This window comes from Passer domesticus, chromosome 5 (genome assembly GCF_036417665.1).
Source record: "Passer domesticus isolate bPasDom1 chromosome 5, bPasDom1.hap1, whole genome shotgun sequence".
NCBI lineage: Eukaryota > Metazoa > Chordata > Aves > Passeriformes > Passeridae > Passer > Passer domesticus.
In genome coordinates, this window is record NC_087478.1 from 55549179 (window position 1) to 55570265 (window position 21087).

The 21087-nt window shown below is 41.6% G+C and overlaps 1 protein-coding gene across 2 annotated transcripts; it reads right to left on the minus strand.

Annotated features, from left to right (window-relative positions):
• Window positions 1–1909: 1909 nt before the first annotated feature.
• On the minus strand, window positions 1910–20272 carry CMAS (cytidine monophosphate N-acetylneuraminic acid synthetase). Of its 2 annotated transcripts, none has more exons than XM_064420663.1 (8): window positions 19691–20009; window positions 17314–17456; window positions 16939–17094; window positions 8420–8553; window positions 7443–7537; window positions 6601–6772; window positions 4924–5074; window positions 1910–4191 (listed from the first exon to the last, which is right to left on the minus strand). In XM_064420663.1, exons 1-8 carry the CDS (start codon window positions 19915–19917, stop codon window positions 3917–3919), a joined length of 1353 nt encoding a protein of 450 aa, XP_064276733.1. In that variant the 5' UTR covers window positions 19918–20009; the 3' UTR covers window positions 1910–3916. The 2 variants fall into 2 exon arrangements, with proteins under 2 accessions (XP_064276733.1, XP_064276731.1); XM_064420661.1 differs by lacking the exon at window positions 19691–20009 and adding an exon at window positions 20048–20272 and having other exon boundaries at window positions 2886–4191.
• Window positions 20273–21087: the final 815 nt, after the last annotated feature.

Genomic DNA, 21087 nt, shown 5'->3' on the forward strand with positions numbered 1-21087 from the left:
AGATATATTTCAATTTAGGCCAGAAACTTGTCAGCAAAATATGTGAACAATCAGGAAAAATGTGGCATGTTCCAGAATGTTCTCCAAACCCCTGAGTACTTTTTGGCCAAGAACTTTCACAGCAATTTACAGTATCTCTGACTACAGATAATAATGACCATTGATTCATCCAAGGTACCTGTACTCTTACATAATTCTGCATGTACTTTTGCCCTATTTTCCTTAATTTCTAAAGATTAGATTACTCCTATTGATAATAGTAATGTCATGTCCTTCTGCTCACTGTGTCAGAGCTACACACTGACGTGGAATGAACCACTAACATACATTGTGAAATAAAAATAAAATGCAGTTGGGTATTTCTTACACAAGAAACAGGAGGAAGAATCCAAGGTTCAGAACCAGAACTGTATCTGAAGTGTCAGATTCATGAAACACATGGCCCAAGCCTGTTTTAAGTATTCTAAGGTTCATTAAATGTCTGTAACCCATGTCCAGCTTTGGAAATCCACGAGCTGCAAATGTGCTGAGGCCACAGGAAAACTGGAAAGCACCACTAAATGCAACATGATAAATTTATATTCCTCAGACACTTGACTTTGGTCACTGCTAGCTTCTTCAGTGGCCTTTCCATGGCTTCCCATCCTTAATTTTACAAATATTTTAACACAACTCCCTTCAGTCCAAAGTGGAGAATGCTCCTTCCAAAGTGAAGAAATCTGGTTTGGCTACTGCTGCAACTGAACACGATTCCTGTCTTACATCATCCAATTTATCCTCCACATTTATTCCCTTTGGAATGCTACAGCCTTTTCAACACAAAATAAACAAAACATGCAGTATTCAAGATACTCACAAACCACTGAATTATACAATGGATTAATTATTTTTAACTTGTTAAATATTCTTTCTAAAAATTTCTCCTTTTTCAACTGCTAGCACACACTTCAAACCACTAGATATATTTTTTAATTACAATTGCTCTGTGAAAATGGATATTTTAACACTTATGTTAGATTGTTTTTCAGTTTAGCTCAGCTTATTTTATATATACACCTCCTCAGTTTCACCAGACCCTCTCTTTACTAGCCTGAATAATTTGGTACCATTACCTTCATATTGCTCACTGCTCATTCTCTTTCATGCCTCCCCCACAGAAGGGGGAATTAAACTATTAAACCAGAGCCACATCCATAAACATATCTTGAATCAGAAAAGGGGGATACACCAACCTGTCCCAGAACAACAGAGAGAAAAACAAACCCATCATCCAAAGATTTTTTCAGACAAGTGTATTACTGGTAAGATTTTCTAACCCCTTTATGCATCAGGTTCACACATAATGGTGTTTTTCTTCTGTACAGCATTACTGCTCTTGTAATTAACAAGAGCAATTAGGTAACAATTAGGATGATTGGTCCTGCTGGGTGGAATTAGACTAATTTAGACTTATTGCTGCAAAAAGTAAGTAGTGTTTTAAGACCAGACTAACAGAAAAAAAATTTAAAATCAAAATCCTTCCCCCACATAGGCTCTGGAAAAACTAGTAACCTAAAATGTGTGATCAAGGTTTAAAAGTCTTAGACACTTGAAATCAGCAAGTATTAAAACATATCTCTGACTTCAAAAGGCTGAGATATATGTGATTCATATTAATTTGAAATGACTTAAGGTCAGAACTTGTTGCATCACTGAACAGGAACTGGAGAGGAAGATAAACTGAATAGGAGAAAAAGCAGATAAAAATAAAGAATGAGAGTCAGAAGTGGGTGAAGGTGTGAAGAATTAATTTGGGCATTAAATCTGTCCACCTTTGCCATCACAAATTATTTGTGTGGCGCATGAACTTGGGAGTGTATGATTTGGAGTACAGAAACTCACCACAAATCAGCCCATAACTGTTCTCTACTTAAAAGACTAAAGAAAGCTGTTTATTTAAAATTTGAAGTAATCAGCTACTTTTTCATAACAGCTTATTACAAATATTTACATAGTTTCCTGTTTTTCCATTTCACATAATCATGACAGAACAGCCCACATTACCTAAGATCTTCTTTGAAATACCCTAGGTTAATTGAAGCAAAAAAACCAAAAGCTCACATGGCCAAAAGATGATCTCAAAATTACCCCAGACTAACAACACTGACCATTGAAATCTACTCTGAATGAGTAATACCCCTCTAATGAAAGGCAATGTGGTGTCACATGTACTGGAATAGGCCTTGGAAAAATATTCAACACATTTAAACTTTCCTGGGACTTGGGATTTCACCTGTAAGGTGACACAGTTACCCTCACTGTCTCTGCCTCTCTGACCCCTAAATCCTTCATATGATTGAGGCTCTTCTATAAAATCAAAAGTAATTAAGGCATCCCTCTTCCTACCCTATAATTAGACTTTCCACTACAGTGTGGGCAATACAAATCTGAACCTTTCAGGAAGCAGATCCTGCATATCCCATATCTTTTTTTGGTAAAGTCTCTAGAGCTCTTTTATCCTTCATATTCTTTCCAATGTAAGATTATACCATGTTCTTCTAAACAAGAATTCATCAAAGTGAAAACACTGATGTCCAAAATATGGCTCTCCTCTTGTCAAAGTCCATGGGATGTATCCAGCACAGAACCTTAAAACGTAACTGAGACACTTAAATTTAGGTGACTTAGAGCTGGTTACTACAATAAACAATTTATCTGTTAACTGTAGATAGGCAGTAAATAATTTCAGTTCAACATCTTGCTGTGTGAAAGGAAGTAAACACAAAGTTTATCAGAGGCCACGATACCAGGTGATATACTGGGAGTATAACTATTTATACAATGCAATATTTAGCAGAGAAACAAAATAAAATATACAAGTCATTATCATTCACCTCACTTGTAACTGCCAGTGTACCATGGGTATTTTTATTTTTAAGCATAACCCAAACCAGAACTTAACTCTGATATATACTATTGTATTTGTAATGTACATTACAAATCCTATTTTCAATAAATACAAGCATGTAAACCAGTTTCAACATGCTAAAAGTAGTCTGTATATATATATTTTATATAAACCCACATCAACTATAGTTTGGTTTCGTTTTTTTTAACAGCAGCTACTTTTCCATACAATAAACTTAAAGGCTTTTATTTGGCTTTAACTCTTTTGAGGTTGCAATATAGTCTTCATAGAAAGAAACTGAGTTTCTGCAAAGATCTCAAAGACAATGGGAAATTTAACTCCAAATTTGGCAAAACATTAATTTAGGCACTTCAATAAAATCAAAAATAAACAGATTCCAGGATCGACAATTCCAAATGTGATTTAATTATTTATGAGCTTCAAACTGAACACATGTTAAAGTGCTTTTTTAAACTAGTATTAACTTGTTTTAGAGCAACTGTGTTGTATTTTCAAAATAGAGGAGGAAGTTTTATTGATAAGTATTTTACACCTGACCTCTCCAGCAGATGTTAAAACTCTTCCTTGCTAAGGACAAAGCTTGTAAAATGCAATCACACAACCACAATACCATGCGTTTGATAAAGGAAATGCAAACCACATGAGAAAAACTGACAGAAGTTTTGGGGTTTTTAAGCCCAAATTACAAATCTTCAAGTCATACAAAATCATTGATCCCTGAAAACATTCAGATTATGAAATAAAGAGGCATCATTCCTGTAGGACAGGTGTGATGATTAAGAGCAGATTTACAGGGTACTCTCTCTTGTAGCATTCCTCCCATTGCACTTAAATGGCTTTTAAAATCATCATGGATATGATCATATTTTCAGCATACAATCATGAATGTGGGACCTGGAATTAGGGGGAGACAGCTTTTTAACTCTACTGTGCTGTAAAATTTGAAAGGTAAGCATTCCTTTGGGATATGGATGTACTGAGGAAGAAAAGGAGGGCTGACCAATGGCGTTACTCTTTTTCCATCAATTCTTTATTTCCTTTCCTGCAGCTCTCATTTCTCCCCATTTCCTTTTCTGCTGAGCTGATTTCTTCCAACTGCTTCCTTGCAGAGTTCACTTTCTCTAAGAGCAGGAATATGTGTTCTGCAAACTCCCGCACAGCTCCACAGCCACCTCTGCTCTTACAGATGTAACCAGCAGCCTTCTGAGCAGCGGCACAGGCATCAGCAGGCACACCACTCATGCCTGCCTGCTTCAGACACTCCATGTCAGACTCCTCATTTCCTAGGGAGGAAGATGACAGACAAGGCCAAATATCACAGAAGGAAAAGAATCAGTATTTTTCTCAGTTTTTCTGGGTATGCATTGACCTGATTTTTGAAATTTTTTTTTGTCACAATATTCATCTCAGCAGCTCAACAGCACTTTGCACAATCAAGTCAGGTGTTGGAAAATCTTGGTGATACATGTAAATGATGATCACACTTCACAATCTTCAGGCAAGAGAATGCTACTTTTAAGAGCAGTAAAATTATGTGAGCAGCTGAATAAGGTTTGGCAGGACTCCTCACTTAGCCTGTCACTGAAATACAGTTTAGCACAGAAGCACATGGCTTTCAGTTCTAATTCTATTTTTGATTTCAGAACACAATCTATACAATATCCCTCTGAAATGAACTAGGATGAGTTTAAAATTGTCAGCTCTAAGTGTATGCTTATCAATATTTTGATATCAAAATGTTTCCTAAAATCAAAAGCTTTCCTATATCCCATTGGAAAAACAGTGAAGACTTCCCTTACCGAATTACACAGATTCATCAATGTCTGTAACATTTAGATTTTACCGTAACAGGCCATAAAATACCCACTTTTGATGATTGTGTGTTGCAATGTGCACAGCAATCCCATTAAATTCAGTGTATTTACAAAGAGAAAAGTGGTTTAAAGCTCAGCAGCAGCATGATTCTATTTGTCTATGCTATTTAAATTAAATAAACCAAAAGAAAAGGAACTGACCTAAGTAAGCCACCTCTTTCCAGCTCAAACCCATGTCCTCCTGCCAGTCCTTCAGAACCTGTAGTTTATTTGTTACGTTGACTTTTGCTGCACATCCCAGCTGCATGGCTGACAGTGTTTTTGAACAATCTCTGTCAGAGATGAATCGAACCTATTGAAATAAAATTAGAGTAAGTTCTACACCAAAGAAATATGACATACAAGTTGATTTACTATTACAAAAAAAAGCACAAATTTTGTTTGTAGAAGCTCTCTCTGGAAATCCACTGAATGATTAATTTTCAAAACTCAGAGCAGAAGTGATTAGCAGCCAAAACCAGAGTCTTGAGGTTCCTTTAGGAAGGTGAAATACCTTTCTGCAGCCCTCCCTGATGTTCAAAAATTATCTACATTTGTCTGTTTAAATGCAACATGTACTAATTAAAATACTAAATATCACAGTATGGTGGCATGGTGACTATCTAGTGCAGTATGATCTAATTAAGTCAAAATGTGGAATGAGAGAATGATCAAGAAAGATTTCTGAGATATTTGCTGAAGTAGAAGATGAAGTTTTTTCCTTGGCCCCTCTACTTAATAACATAACTTTATTTATAGCACCATTTCAGAGCATCAAAACAACACTATACAGATGAAAGCAGCACAGCACATTTATCTCTGGAAGTTCATTCCAAATTTGAAATTTCAGGAATGGTGCACAAGGTAAGTTAAAACTAGAAGATAATTGTAGCAGGATTTTTAGAAATCTCAGATGCAAACCCTTCAGGTTTTCTGTCAAAGATGTAGACAAGCTTATCTTCCCTAATTGCTTTTAAATACAAACAAATGCTTGACACTGATTTTAAGTACAGAATGAAGAGAAGAGGAGCAAAAGGCGGGATTGTAACAGCAACATATACTAGAAATAAAGTGCAGCACAAAGACCTAGAGGTTTTCAATTAAACATTCCAAGTCAAAGAAGGTATGGAAATGGGCTCCCACAGGCAACAAAACAGTGATTACAAGCTTCCTACCCCTCTGGCTTCCTAGAAAATGAAGCTGAGGGACTGCTGACAAAACATCTACTCCATTTCACAGGAGTGGGCTCTGGGGTGACCTCATTGTGGCCTTCCAGTGCCTGAAAGGAGCCCACAGGAAAGATGGGGAAAGACTACTGACAAGAGCCTGGAGTGACCGGACAAGGGGGAATGGCTCCAAAGTGTCAGAGGGGAGGTTTAGATTGGATATGAGGAAGACATTGTGCCCTGTGAGGATGGTGAGGCCCTGGCACAGGTTGCCCAGAGCAGCTGTGGCTGCTCCTGGATCCCTGGCAGTATCCAAGGCCAGGCTCGATGGGGCAACCTCTCGATGGGGCAACCTCTGAGCAACCTGGGATAGTAGAAGGTGTCCCTGCCCATGGCAGGGGGATGGAACAAGATGATCCCACCCAGGCGATTCTCTGATTCTGTGAAATGCAGAAAGTTGCTGTAATTACTGTGACTGAGAACTTTCTCAAAACACTCTTTTTCCTCTTAGGGTTCTGAGGATAACATTTGTCCCAACCAATATATTATGCTGCTTGACCACAAGTACTGTGAAAAAACTTCAACTTCTATGCTGCAAGAATGTATTTTTTAGAATCTTTTAATGTGCAGGTTATGTGAGGTATGATGGCTCACTCTTCAGAACAGCACTTACCTGGATTCCTCTTTTCTTTAACAGATCAATGCCTACAATATCTCTGTAATCATAGGAGACCATTTCCTTGTGATCTTCTGTCACATAAATGCGACCATTGGTCAGGCATCCATCAATACTGCAAACCAAGAGCTTCACCTCTTTTAGCGGCTCTTTGCCAAAATATCCAAAGCTAGACAAAGAAATTATCTTTTTAGGATGGAAGTTTTTGCACAGTTCAAAACCCCAAGTATTTCCCATACAACTGTAGCCTTCAGACAGAAGAACCAGCTTTGAAATTCTTCTTTTCTAATGTTTTTTCTCATCATCATCACTCTCCAACTATATTGTCTCTCTTCAAAGAAATGAACATAACCATCCAAAAGACAGCCCATTTATGTCATCCATTTAAAAATTAGGATGAAAAAGGCACAGAAAATATACTCCCTTCCCACCCATTATTTCCTTAGAACAGCTGCAAAGAAAAGGTAGCTGGTGAGGTACAATCAGCTCATGCCCTCTACACAGACATTCCCATTCCTGGGCATCAGTTATAGTGGTCTGGAGCATGGAAATCTGGGACACCTCAGCTGGGAAAGCCAGAGATGATGCTAACACATTGCTGAGGCTTACACTCTTTACCAAGCTGAACTTCAAGTAAAAAATCAAACTACCAAAATGCCACCATGTAACAAAGGTAATTCAGTTGATTTCAACAGAGATAGTAAAAAATCCTGGGCAGAAATAAAGCTGCCCAATTATCTTTGATCTCCATTGCTTACATTCTATGCGTTATGAATTCACATGACCACACTTTGAAACAAGCAGCATCAAAGAAATAAGGGAATAAAAAGTGCTTTTACCTCAACACTCTCTGCTCTGCAATAGGCCAGTCAATGTCTATATCAATATCCACACTGTGCTCTGCACGCATTTCATAGTAGGCCATTTTACCACCCTGGAGGAAATAAAATCCACTCAAATTTTATGGTTGGGTCAACACAAATACAAAACTCTACAATTTAGCACTGTGCAATGAAAGCCAAGTGCCTGGTTACACAGTGGCCACCATGGCTTATATAAAAATGAACCATCAATTATGTTTTTGCCAGTGACACAGAACCATTTGAAGGAACAGTTAATAACTATGAATAGTTAATAGTTAATAATTATTTCCATTTTACAACTAGAGAAAGTGTGCAAGATGTTATGCATTATAGCAATTATATCAAACTAATTTCACTAGCTCTTTTAATCAGCAAAATAGTAATACCTTCAGCATTTGCTTAGGAAGACTATTTTATTATTTTCTTACTGTTACTTAATTTCCAAGGGAAATATATTCCACCACACCCCAGTGCTGTTCTGCACCACTACACTGGGATGTAAACATCAAGAAAGGGAAAAGACTGTTAAAGTTACAGTACAAAAATTGGCATAAGATGAAATTGGCTGAACATAGAAATTTACAGATTACGACAAGGCTCTGACAGTGCATGAAGCTCAGTTTCACACCTTTAGTGGCACTAAAATGAATTCTAAGATACACTTGATGAACTCCTGCAAAACTCAACTCAGTATTGTATTGGTTTAGGGTTAAAGCTATGTAAGACATTTATTTGCATAAATTTATTTGCTATGGAGGATGATCTTACTGGAACTGCCCTAGCTATAACTAGCCCTGCTAAGTTATAAATAATTAGCAAACTGTTCTGAGGTCAGAGTGCTGTTATTTCACACTAACTGCATCAGAAATCAAAACAGAGTATTGAATTCAGAACCCTCTACAGCAAGAGTAGATGTATTATTCTGAAGAGCATAAAAAACCAGAAGCACTAACCTGCAAGTAGCCTTTCTCAATCAGATGCCTCTTGGCAAAATAAAACGAGCCATTTTCATAGAGCTCCCCAGGCCAGTCTTGCCTACGGTACCGCTTTGCTGGATTCAGGTTTTGGGGTTCTGTCATCTTGTTTTCTGTTAACAGAGGAAAAAAATGACAAAAAAAGCTTTAAATAATTCCTGTTCAGAGTCACTTAATAACCTAAATAACCTTCTGTTGAAAAATTAAGGGTATAATTCAGTCACCAACTACTCTCATTATTGTCTCTTTCTGCTTAGCTTTATAACGAATCACAGACTGGTTTGGGTTGGAAGGGGCGTTAAAGATGATCCAGTTCCTACCCCTTGCCATGGGCAGGGACACCTTTCACTATTCTAGGTTGCTCAGAACCCCATTCAACTTGGCCTGGAACACATCTAGGGATGCAGAATCCACAACTTCTCCAGGGAATCACTGAATTGCCTCTCTTTCTTGGAATTGTGCATAAAGTGGATGACTACTCTGTAAGCCTAGCAGTGAAAAAGGGAACTTTTAATTACCACTTTAGGAAAAAAACCCAAACCAACCAAACAGAAACAACAACAAAAACACAAGAAGTTATTTGCTTCAAAACTCGTTCCCACAAGGAGCAGGAGGCACATTCTACCAGACTGTCCTTGCCAACGTGAAAGAAATACCATTCCTGTACTACAACTCCTAGTGCACATGGGAATGCCTGAATGCACTCTGATACCTGAAAGGACCAGCCTGAAATCTAGAATGTGAAAAAAGAGCACATGTGAAAAATTTTTGCCTGCGAAAACATCTTGGGACCTCCCCAAAATACATCTTATTTAAGGATATGCATTAACTCTTCATAAGTGGTGTTATGAATAGAAAGTTGTATTTTTTTAAGTTTCAGAGTTAAAAAAACCAAGCCAGACCGAGTCAGACTCCTTTAGGTTCCCTGCTGAAGAAAAACCCTTAATCACCAGTTAATGGCGGGTGATTAACTGATTGTTTCCCTGATGCTAGCCGTATGCCAAGGAGATACCAAGGGAAACCCTCCAGGGTAAAGAGAATAAGCAGTGACACCAGAGACAACATGCAAATGAGAAATGCAGTGCAACCTGGGTTTTCACAGTTTTACAGTTTTTATAAGAAAAACCCCTAAAATCACGAGCCAACAAGTGACTTAAAGTGACGTCTAAGGATGGGAGCATTGTCCCGTACCTGCTTGAATCTTTTTATTTCTCACCCTAACCTGAAAAGAAACTGATTAAAGAGACCCCCCGGGTTTCTAAACCAACAAACCAAAGACTCAACGACTCTCCCGTGAGGACAGAGTCCCCAGTTCTGTCTGCAGACCAGCGGACAAAACTGCATCATCCTCCTCCTTCGTGCCACGCCTGGGAGCAGCGGCGGCGAGGGCGCAACCCGTCAATTTCTCCCCACCTGAGCTGATTCTTCTTAATAAAGGCATTAAAAAGGAGAAAGATCTCCTGCCCATTTATTTCAGCTTGGGGGACTCGTCTGGGATAGCCACGCCTGAAGAGGACACCAGGACTGGGACGGCCGCCCACCCTGGACCTGCAGGACAGCTGGCTATCAGGACCAGAGAAGATCTGCTTAGGACAGTGACACGGAGCAGCGCCGGATAGGTGAGAATATCCGGCGGCGGGAGAGGGAGGCGAGCGAGTGTATGTGAGTGAGACGAGAGCCGTCAGCTCGGCTCCTCGAAGCGAGTGAGGACCCCTCAGTACCGCGGTTCCGCACCCCCGCGAGGGGGCCGGCCGGGAACAGGGGGAAGCGAGTGGAATTGGTGATTGAGGCGCCTCCAGAGGGGTAAAGAGGACCCCCCTCCGGGCGTGCGGAGGAAATAGCTGTGTGAGTGGCACGCACCCCACAGGACCCCCCTCCGGGCGTGCGGAGGAAATAGCTGTGTGAGTGGCACGCACCCCACAGGACCCCCCTCCGGGCGTGCGGAGGAAATAGCTGTGTGAGTGGCATGCACCCCACAGGACCCCCCTCCGGGCGTGCGGAGGAAATAGCTGTGTGAGTGGCACGCACCCCAAAGGCTCTGATACAGGTCCTAACGAAGGAAGTTAGGATTTAGGATATCAGGCAGTTTGGCTCTGACAGAAGAGGTCAGGCACCCCTCAGAAACCAGGGTTTCGAGGTTTGACTGTTTGAGCCTTGGCAAGGGAAGGCCAAGGTCTCTCTAAGTCCTGACGAAGGAGGTCAGGCAAACCTCAGAGGTCAAGACCTCGAGGATGTTTTTTTGTATTTTGGTTGTTTGTTGAGTCTTGGCAAGAAGGCCAAGGTCTTAACAAAGTCCTGACGAAAAGGGTCAGTGAAATTGGAGTTTTGGCAGGAGGTCGAGACTTCTTAAATAAGATATATTTCCTTTAGAGAAAAAGACATCTTTGTGATTTGTTTAGAGGCAGAAAATAATGGGAGGGTGCGGTAGTAAGAAAAGTGGCCAAAGATTCAGGAATATACCTCCCCACAGTCCCCTAGGTGAACTATTAGAGAAATGGGACTTTATAGAAGGCACAGAAGGATTAGATAAAGTTAAGATGATTCATTACTGTTCAGAAGTGTGGCCAGAATTAGAAGTGCAAGGAGGATGGCCATGGTGTGGGACGAAAGACAAGTGGATGTGTATACGGAGAAAACTGGAAAAGATTGAGGATTGGCAAGAAAGAGACATTAATGAGTTATTAAGGGAAGCATTGAAAGTGTATTTAAGGAGGGATGAAGAAAAAGCGAAGGCCAAAGCTAAGATCATGCTTGCTATAGCCAGAGAAAGTGTGGGAGCAAACAACTCTTTCCTACAGTACAAGGCCACAAAAGAGTGGGGGAGTACACCACCAGGAGCAGGCAAGAATACGGCAGTACTGTCAGGGACAGGAGGCATGGAGAGGCCTCGAGTCCCTTTGAGTGAAAGCTGCTGTTATTACTGTGGAGCAACTGGACCCCCCCCCAAGACTGTTTAGCCTAAAGTTGTGAAACCTTTGCTAGCTTATCAAGATAGCAAAGGAAGCAGCTTTAAGACCAGAAGATCTGGTAAAAGGTTTTTTTAAGCAGAAACCACACCCGAGTAGGGAAAAAGAAAAAAAAAACCTCATATTTTGTGAAATTTAAAGTTACATCAAGGGATATGGGGGAGTGGTTAATACCTGATGGACGGGTGTTTCTAAACAAAGCACTTGCTAGGATAGTGCTAACAGAACTACAGAAACTAACCCACTGAGGAGTCCAAGGACTATGTGATTATTTCCTAAGAAATAACCTGTGCATAAGCAGATATGACCTAGCAAAAACAATTATAAAAGAGTGTTTAACTTGCCAAAAAGTGAACCAGAACGGAATGGTGAATACCATAGACTCAGACCAAAGTCCACATTTTGTGGCCCAAACATTGCAAATTATAATTGAAGCTTCAGGAATAAAATGGAGATTGCATACTCCGTGGCACCCCCAGAGTTCTGGGTGGGTGGAACGAATGAACAAAATTCTCAAAAATGAATTGGCTAAAGTGTTTGCCCCTAGCGCTCTTGCGCATCAAAACAAGACTCCAGTCTGATATAAAGATTTCACCTTATAAAATGATTTTTGGACTGTCATTCTTGTTAACACCCTATAGCACAGGAGACTACCTGGAAAAAGAAGAAGCTGCAAGGAAATATTTAGAAGTAATTGGAAGAACCCTAGAAGGACTTAGAAAAAGAAAATACCTCCCCCAAACCTCCCCTCTGGATACAAAGGCACATGACATCAACCCAGGAGATTGAGTTTTAATAAAATCCTGGAATTATAGACCACTAATGCCTAAATTTGAAGGCCCCTTTCAGGTACTCCTCATCGCTAATTCGGCTGTGCGAACCAGAGAAAAAGGTTGGACTCACATTACGAGAATTAAAGGACCAGTCCCACCCCCGAGCATTGGACAAGATTCTTCAGTGTCTGGTATTGGACCAGATTCCACACCACTCTCACTCCCGGGCATTGGACAAGATTCGTCAGTGTCTCCTTCTGGTATTGGACCAGATTCCACACCACCCTCACACTCTAACTCAGGACAAGATTCAACTGCATTGGGAGTTAATTCAGCTGAGTATACTATTATAAAAGGACCAAATGACTTAAAATTGACATTCAAAAAGACTGATGAACTGCATAAGAAAAAAGTTTAGAATCATAACATGTCTTGAAGTGTTTTAAGAAATTTGTAAAAGTTAAAAATTGTTAATAAGTAATTCTGGTTAAGTCGGCCCAACTTGGTACCAAAGACCCCAGGTTAATCTTCTCCAGAGTGCTCCCCTAGGGGGGGACCAAATTAGCAAGGACAGATCAAGAGAGGTTTAACCAGAGGAGCAAGAGACTCTAAAGAACTTGGAGACTTCTTCTCAGTAAAATCCTCAAGAGGCAAGGCCGGGTGGGCAGGCTGTGCAGGATGACCCATACCGGACTCTTGGGAAGGGTAGTAGTGCTGGCTCTGATTGCTGGTGGTGCTCTGGAGAGCCCAGGAGAGCTGTGCAATGAGTACTACCAACCTTTCTATGAGAAAGAAGTAAGCTCCTTGCTGAGAGTCCACAACAATTGTGTTAACCTCTCCCAATTGATCTTTTATCAAGAGAATAAGAAAATATATTGGATGACCCGGAACACCGCCACCTTTAGGCAGCCACTCCTAGGAGAGCACCCTGTAGGAGAAACCTAGTGGTGCTTTGAACATGATGCTACTGAAGCAAACCTGGTAAATCTAGTAAAAAGAAAAAGTATTTCTAAATATTGGGAGGGCACGACAAAAATTAATATCTTTCAGGAAACCCCTAAACACCTGTTTTGGGTCAATGGTACCACAACATCCACTGAATTGTCAAGAGACTGGTCTAGTGGTAGCATCATTAAAATTATAAAACAAACTGTCTTTATAATACGCAAAGAATCTGGATCAAGTTTAAGAGTTCCTATATATGAGGATTTGAGAAAAACAAAACTGAAGAAACAAGATATGTTAAACAAAATTTTGAAACTACAATCAGAATTGGAAGTAATATCTAATCAGATTGCATTGGCTCTAAATCATATTAATGACCAACTCAACCAAACCAAAACAATAGTTTATCAAATCAAATTAATTGTGGCAGTCATTAGAAACACTTTAAACGAAATAAAAGAACTAGCATATTTACGAAATCAAAAGACTCTTACACTTGATTCCAGTTGGTGGGATAATCTATGGATTTTCAAAAAAAATTGGAAAACTATAACTTTCACTGTGGGTACACTTGTTAGTCTGTTCTTATTTCCATGTTTAACAAAAATAGTGACATCTGCTGTACAGAATAACCTAAAGATCTCTAAAGGAATTAACTTGAAAAAACCAAAAAGGGTAATGAAGTTTAGTAAATATGATCACCCAAGTGCTGAGGAAATGTATAATCAATACAAAAAATATAGGAAATTCTATGAGCCAAAAATTATAAGTTGATGCAAGCTTAAGCTTGATCAAAGAAAAATAGGGGGGAGCTGTTATGAATAGAAAGTTGTATTTTTTTAAGTTTCAGAGTTAAAAAAACCAAGCCAGACCGAGTCAGACTCCTTTAGGTTCCCTGCTGAAGAAAAACCCTTAATCACCAGTTAATGGCGGGTGATTAACTGATTGTTTCCCTGATGCTAGCCGTATGCCAAGGAGATACCAAGGGAAACCCTCCAGGGTAAAGAGAATAAGCAGTGACACCAGAGACAACATGCAAATGAGAAATGCAGTGCAACCTGGGTTTTCACAGTTTTACAGTTTTTATAAGAAAAACCCCTAAAATCACGAGCCAACAAGTGACTTAAAGTGACGTCTAAGGATGGGAGCATTGTCCCGTACCTGCTTGAATCTTTTTATTTCTCACCCTAACCTGAAAAGAAACTGATTAAAGAGACCCCCCGGGTTTCTAAACCAACAAACCAAAGACTCAACGACTCTCCCGTGAGGACAGAGTCCCCAGTTCTGTCTGCAGACCAGCAGACAAAACTGCATCATCCTCCTCCTTCGTGCCACGCCTGGGAGCAGCAGCAGCGAGAGCGCAACCCGTCAATTTCTCCCCACCTGAGCTGATTCTTCTTAATAAAGGCATTAAAAAAGAGAAAGATCTCCTGCCCATTTATTTCAAGTGGTTTAATCAGTGTCCACAAATAAACAAACAGCTGTCTGCACAAACACCATCCCAAAAGATTTCATATTATTACCAATGAAAATTGTATATGTAGCAGAAACCAAATCAAGGACCAAAGACTTTTGTCCTTAAGCCCCTTCAATCCAGATGTACAAAGCAGGTAAAAATTCACCAGGTGTCATGATCCAGTAACCATGAGAAAGTTAGAAGGCATTCTCAAACATCCAAAACATCCTGAGGCTTTAGTAGATATACACACGTCTGGTGTTGCATAACCAGCTAAAGCTTTGAACTCACTCAAGTAAATTTTTCCAGTCAGAGAGAGACACCTTTCTCTTTCAGGGTCTATCAATATTAAGCCTTAATGCAGAAGGAGCAACAGAGCTACACCAAAAAAAACCCAAAACAAACCATGAAATTATTTTAGCATAATCAGTACTCTAAAGCTGATGGAAAAATATAATGAAGAAAAACCATTGTATAATTCTGCTGTGAATCACTGTCACCTGAAATACCACACACCTGAAATGCCATTTGCATTTAGCCTTAAGCTGCTCATGTTGGCACAATGTGTTTCCAGCTCTCCTCAGTCTTTGCAGCTGAGTAATTCCTTATCTCTCACCACATTTAAAAAAGTTTGGATGTCATTTTGTGCAGAAGAATTACTTCTTTTTTTTCGAGGCTTTCTTATTTAACAATCTGCCTATGGGACGCAACCACTTCAGGAAGCCATATGGCAGATCCACATGAGTTTCATTCTTTCACATTTGTCCCTTCCAGCATCTGAAGATGTGCATGTGGCTTGCTAAACTGGAATCCACAAAATCCTGAAATTGCCCCCCATGCTTTTGATACTCCTCTTATACTGCACAAACAAAAAGCATGACTTTGTAGCAGGCACAAGGCCTGCACGGCCTCCTTGGCGATCAGAGGCCTGAGAGCTAGGAAATGCCGAGTCAACATGACTGAGCTTTAGAAGCCCCTCTCTTCCGCCTTTCGGACCATGCTTATCTCCCTGTAAATCCATAGGTCACTTTCCCCTGACCCTTACTATTGGACAGTTTTCAAAACCCCTGTAGGGTATAAAAACCCCTCACTCTGCCCGGTTCGGCAGAAAAGCTGTCACTGGACCCTTCGCGGAGACCCGAATAAAAGAATCCTGCGGAACCCATACAGCGCTTCTCATCTCTCTCTCCCCTGCGTCTGCTGCTGCAGCACCTAGCAAGCTACGAGCTGAAATCACTAAGAGCTGATTATCACTAAGAGCTGCAAATCACTATAGCTTGCCTAGGTTGCCTGAGTCCCCCGCTGAGCTATCCTGGCCGGCCGGCATTCCATGCTGGGCTCCTGCCCTGAGGGTAATGACCCGACCATATGACTTATTTCTCCTCTTATGGGGAACAATGACAATATTCAAGTGTTTATTCTAAACAAAGGCTTAAATTTTATTTCAATTTATCTCTCAGATCAAGCCTCATTTATTACACATGGTCTTTTACACCATGATGCTTTCGAAACTCACAAAAAAATTTAATCTGAAGCAATTTATATCTCAACAAAATAACTGTAATGCTTGAGTAATTTTAATTTTAATTTTAAAAAAACCTAGAAAAAACCACCAAAACTCCAGTGTGAGAGTACCTGAAATAACCATTTTTAAAAAATGAAAAAAAAAAAAATTCTGCTTTAACCACAGAAACAAAGCCAACACACAAAATGTGTGGAATAGCTCTTTGTATCAGGACAACTTGGTTTAAACCAAGTTGCAATCTTTATTTGTAAAATTTCAGACTTTGATCATCTTGGCCACTGTAGCTAAGAGGCATACTTTCTCTGGGAAAAACCAGTCACATTTTTCTGGATGTGTTAACCAACATGAGTTTAGCCCTCATGATTCAAAGGCATTTTGCAACATGACATACGTCAGCAGCCAAATTATCAGGATGAAACAAAACCTAAGTCTCCAGGCCAAGAGATTGTCATTCCATCCTCACCAAGATTTTATCTCACATTACTAGTCATTTGTCAGCTACTGCATAGCAAGAACAGTTTTCTAGTTAGGACCTTAGTGTCATGTCTGAGTACACATGAATACCCACCAGGAAAAAGTTAACATGCAAAGGTTTTTTTGGAACTGTATCTTCAGCATAGACAAGCTAATATAATTTTAATTTCTACAAAACAGTTACCGAAAGGCTGCACAACGCTCAGTAATATCAAGACACCAGTGCTTGGAAGGAATTTCTCTCAGACATCACTTCCTAAAACAGCATAGATATGAAAAGCAAGAATTTGAAAAAAAAAAAAAAAAAAAGAGAAAAAAAAAGTTAAGTATAACTGTAACCAGAAACATCTAAATATTACCTCCTTTCTTTACCTCACTCCATCTGAATTGATGCCTCCTCACAACAGAGAAGACAGAATCAAAGCCCTCCTTCTGGATCAGATCTGCCACTTTTATAAGGTCACTGGGATGTAAACAGGGAGATGTTGCTTGAATATTTCCTACAATATCAACCTCTAAAGAAAAACAAAGAGACATTTATGAAACAATTCACGTCTTTAGTAACACAACTGCAAAGTGTGATATAAGTACCACACACACACACAAAAAAAAGGAGAATCTGAATCTTTCTGGGTTTTATTTAGTCAATGCTTTACTTATTTTTCTAAATAATAAGTGCATTATCCCTCTGGGGCTACAGTATAAAAGCTCAGCATATTTCATCCCTGATTTACCATGATGATGATTGAGAAACTCTGTGATGGCTTCCAGGGAAGTTGAGGAGTCTTGAGAGACTTCAGGGCTTCTGCGATGGACTTGAGCACCAAACTGCTTCGCAACCTTCTCAATCTCATCATGGTCTGTGGAAACCCATATGCTGTTGGCAGACAGTGACAGAAATTAATATAAAGAATAAATCCCACCATTATTGACTTGCCTGTTGTAATTTAACCTGAATAAAACTCAGCTTGTTTATGTCTGTACTACACCTTGCAATAAAAGGAACTAGTTATTGTATTTGTATTAATAAAACTATCCCAGTCAGTCCAACAACCAGCTTTTAACAATGGGGATAAAAAACCAGAATGCAAAATCTGACGCTTGAGATGCATTCCATGCAGGAAACTTAAGCAACATAAAACTTAGAAGTGTTACCAGAAAAATCCAGTGTCAGCACAAAGAATTTGTTAGGCATGTTAACAAATCAATGAGTTGTGAATGCGTTGGATGTGGCATTCAGAATCATGTAAGAGTTTAGTTTACAACAAGTAAAACTGCCACAAAGTTAAAAGATTAGCTTATGCTGCGTGTTAAAATGTGTTAATTGGGCTCCATACACTCCCAGCTGTTCAAGTTCCATGTGTTTTGGCACAGAAAACTTCCACTACTGGTAAAGCAAGATTGCCATCATTCAGGGAAAATAAATATTTACAAAAGGAAGGGCTAATTCTGAGTATCATGTGATGACAAACACTGAACACATGTGAAGCCACTCCTGTCATCGTGGCGACAAAAAAGCATGAGAGGTGTAAAAACAAAAACTATGAGAAGTCACCCTTCCTCTCACAGCTGGCATTCTGAATGCACTGTCCACACGAAATGGTGCTGCAGTTACTTTTCTTCCCCCAAAGACATTGTGGGATTTGTGGGATCATCAAAAGAAAAATATATGTGACAGCGACTGCAATGTCAGGTCACACCCATGAGAACAAACACACAAGAGGTGTTTTCCAGACACTGCTTTGGGATGGTGAACTTAAATACACATTCGCCATTCAACCACCAGTTTTGCTGTGTAACAGGTACTGTGCACAGCTGTTCCAAATGTGACAAGGCAAACCTGGTGCATGTCCACCTACTGCACCTGCCATGCCTCAAAGTCAGGCTGCACAACCCTGACTGGCTTCCTGTTGGGAAAATTCAGGTGCCAAACAGAAGCCACAGCAGGTCATTCAGCAATACAGATTCACAGTCATTAAGAAATTATCAGTAACCTCAGTAACCAGAAGTGTTCTTGTCTGTTTCTTCATTAAAAATAAAACATAGCACTGTATCCTCTACTTTCCAGATACAGCAAGAAAGGTTCTCCAGGCCAGATAATGACAGAGTGCTCTGGATCTAGCTGGGCTACCTTTCTCCTTGACTTGCTCTGAGCATTATGCAGCAGGTTCGCACAAGGAACCTGCTCCTACGTGTGCTACACACCGAGCACATCCTGACCATGGCTTTAATTATCAGCAAATGTGTAGAATATCCTCAGTCTTGCTCCTGCAGAAAAATCTGTAATGGTTCTATTCTCAACACCACCAACACACGTGTTTCTATCTAGCTCTAATTATTGCTTCCAGTTTCAGACACGTGGCCACAAACTGAGCTTCTCTTCTGTGTCACATGGGCACAAAAGACCATCCCCTGCAACCTGACATTTGAGTGAGACTGCTTCTGATGTGCTGGGTCCAGCTGTGGGCTCCCCGATACCAAAAAGGAAAATGGGAGCAAGCTCAGCAGGAGCCAGCATGATGACTGGGTCTGGGAGCACACATATGCCAGGAGATGCTGAGAGACATTGCAGCAAGGAGGTGATTTGAAAGCTGGGCAGGTAGAGAGAAAATAAGATTCTTCTGGGTAAGCTCAGTGAAAGGAACAGAAAGGCTGTGGGGTCTCCATCCTTGGAGATGCCAAGCTCAGTGCACACTGTCCTGACTACCCAGATAACCACGAACCAAAGTCATCCTGGGCTTCAGCAGTTCACAGGAGATCACCTCCAGCTTGGCAGTCCCATTTAATAAAGATGTCTTAATGAAGTAAACCCATCAATATTTACAACATCACCAGCTAGTGGCCACCCATCACAAAAACTTTAATTTCAATTTACTGTGTAAGACTTCAATTTCTTCATTCCTCTGCTGCTCACCCTCAGCAGGAAGGGACAGCTGAGTTCTTGACAGGGTGCTTGCCCTGCCTGACCCTTAATCTGGTGCCACAGTAACTGCACCCCCTTGTCTTAAGTAAGGATCAATCCTGCCTCACTGGCAGAGTCACAGCATGGGTCAGGCTGGAAGGGACCACAGCAGGTCAGCTGGTCCCACCTCCCTGCTCTAGCAGGGTCACCTGGAGCAGGATGCACAGGATTCCATCCAGGCAGCTTTTGAGTATCTCCACCGAGGGAGACTCCACACCCTCCCACGACAGCCTGTTCCAGTAAAGAAGCTCCTTCTCCTGTCCAGGTGGAACTTCCTGGGCATTAGTTCCTGACGCTTCTTTTGTCCCATTGCTGGGCCCCACGGAGCAGAGCCTGGTCCCTGCTCTGAGCCCTCCCTACAGACACTGACAGTCATCCCTAAGACCCTCTTGACGAAGCGACAGCTTCCCTCAACCCCTCCCTGGGCCAGGGTCCCCTGGCCCGTCCATCCCAAACCAGAAGCCGCCAGGGGAAGGGGAGGGACAGGGGGGGCGACGCATGCGCACCTGTGGAAGACGCCGGCATCGATGGCGGCGCGCAGCACCCAGCCGATGAGTGGCACCCCCGCCAGCAGCTTGATGTTCTTCAGCGGGATCCCTTTGCTACCGCCTCGCGCCAGCACCAGCGCGGCCAGGTGGGGCTGAGGCGGCCCCTCGCCCGCATACATGGTCGTGTCCCTGTCCCGCTCTGCTCCTCTTGCGCCGCGCCCTGCCACGCAGGCATATCGCCCCCTGGGGCATGCCGGGAAATGTAGTCCTACTCTACAGTGCATGCGTGTGGGGAGAGCGGCGGGGAGACGCCGGGGGGCAGTGAGGGACACGCCTTGTGGGGGGCTCGAGGGGTGGTTCGGGGAAACATCCAGTTTTTAGGGGGGAGAGGGTGGTCTTTTGGCACAAGGTGCCCCGCAAAGCCCGGTCTTCGTGCCTGCTTTCACGGCAGGATGGATAGATAGATGGATGGATGGACGGACGGACCGACTTCTACGGTGTGTATATCTTTAGTCTAGAGAAGATTGCGAGGGAATCTTATTAATGCATGTAAATATCTCAAAGGTTGCCAAGAAGATGGTGCCAGACTCTCCAGTTACAGGACGAGGAGCACTGGCCATAAACTAAACACAAGCAGCTCAGCAGGAGGAAGAATTTCTGCACACTGAGGGTGGCAGAGCCCTGGAACAGCTGCCCAGGGAGGGCCTGGAGCCTCCCTCTGCGGGGGCATTCCGACCCACCGGGACACGCTCCTGTGTCACCTGCTCCAGGCGGCCGTGCCTGGGCGGGGGCTTGGACAGGGTGATCTCTAGAGGTCACTATAATAATAATAATTATATGATAATCCTGTGGTTCTGCAGGTCTTTGCAGACGTTCGCAGGACGTGGCTGATATCCTGCGGGCACACAGGACGTGGCTGTAAGGGAGCTCGGCGGAGCCCTGGCACAGTGGCAATTCCGTGCTTTTTTTCCGTCCCCAAATTCCAGGGGTTTCTCCAGCCTCATTCCCTTCCCTGTTGAGCAGCCCCGGCAGAGGGCAGAGCAGCCACACGGAGCATC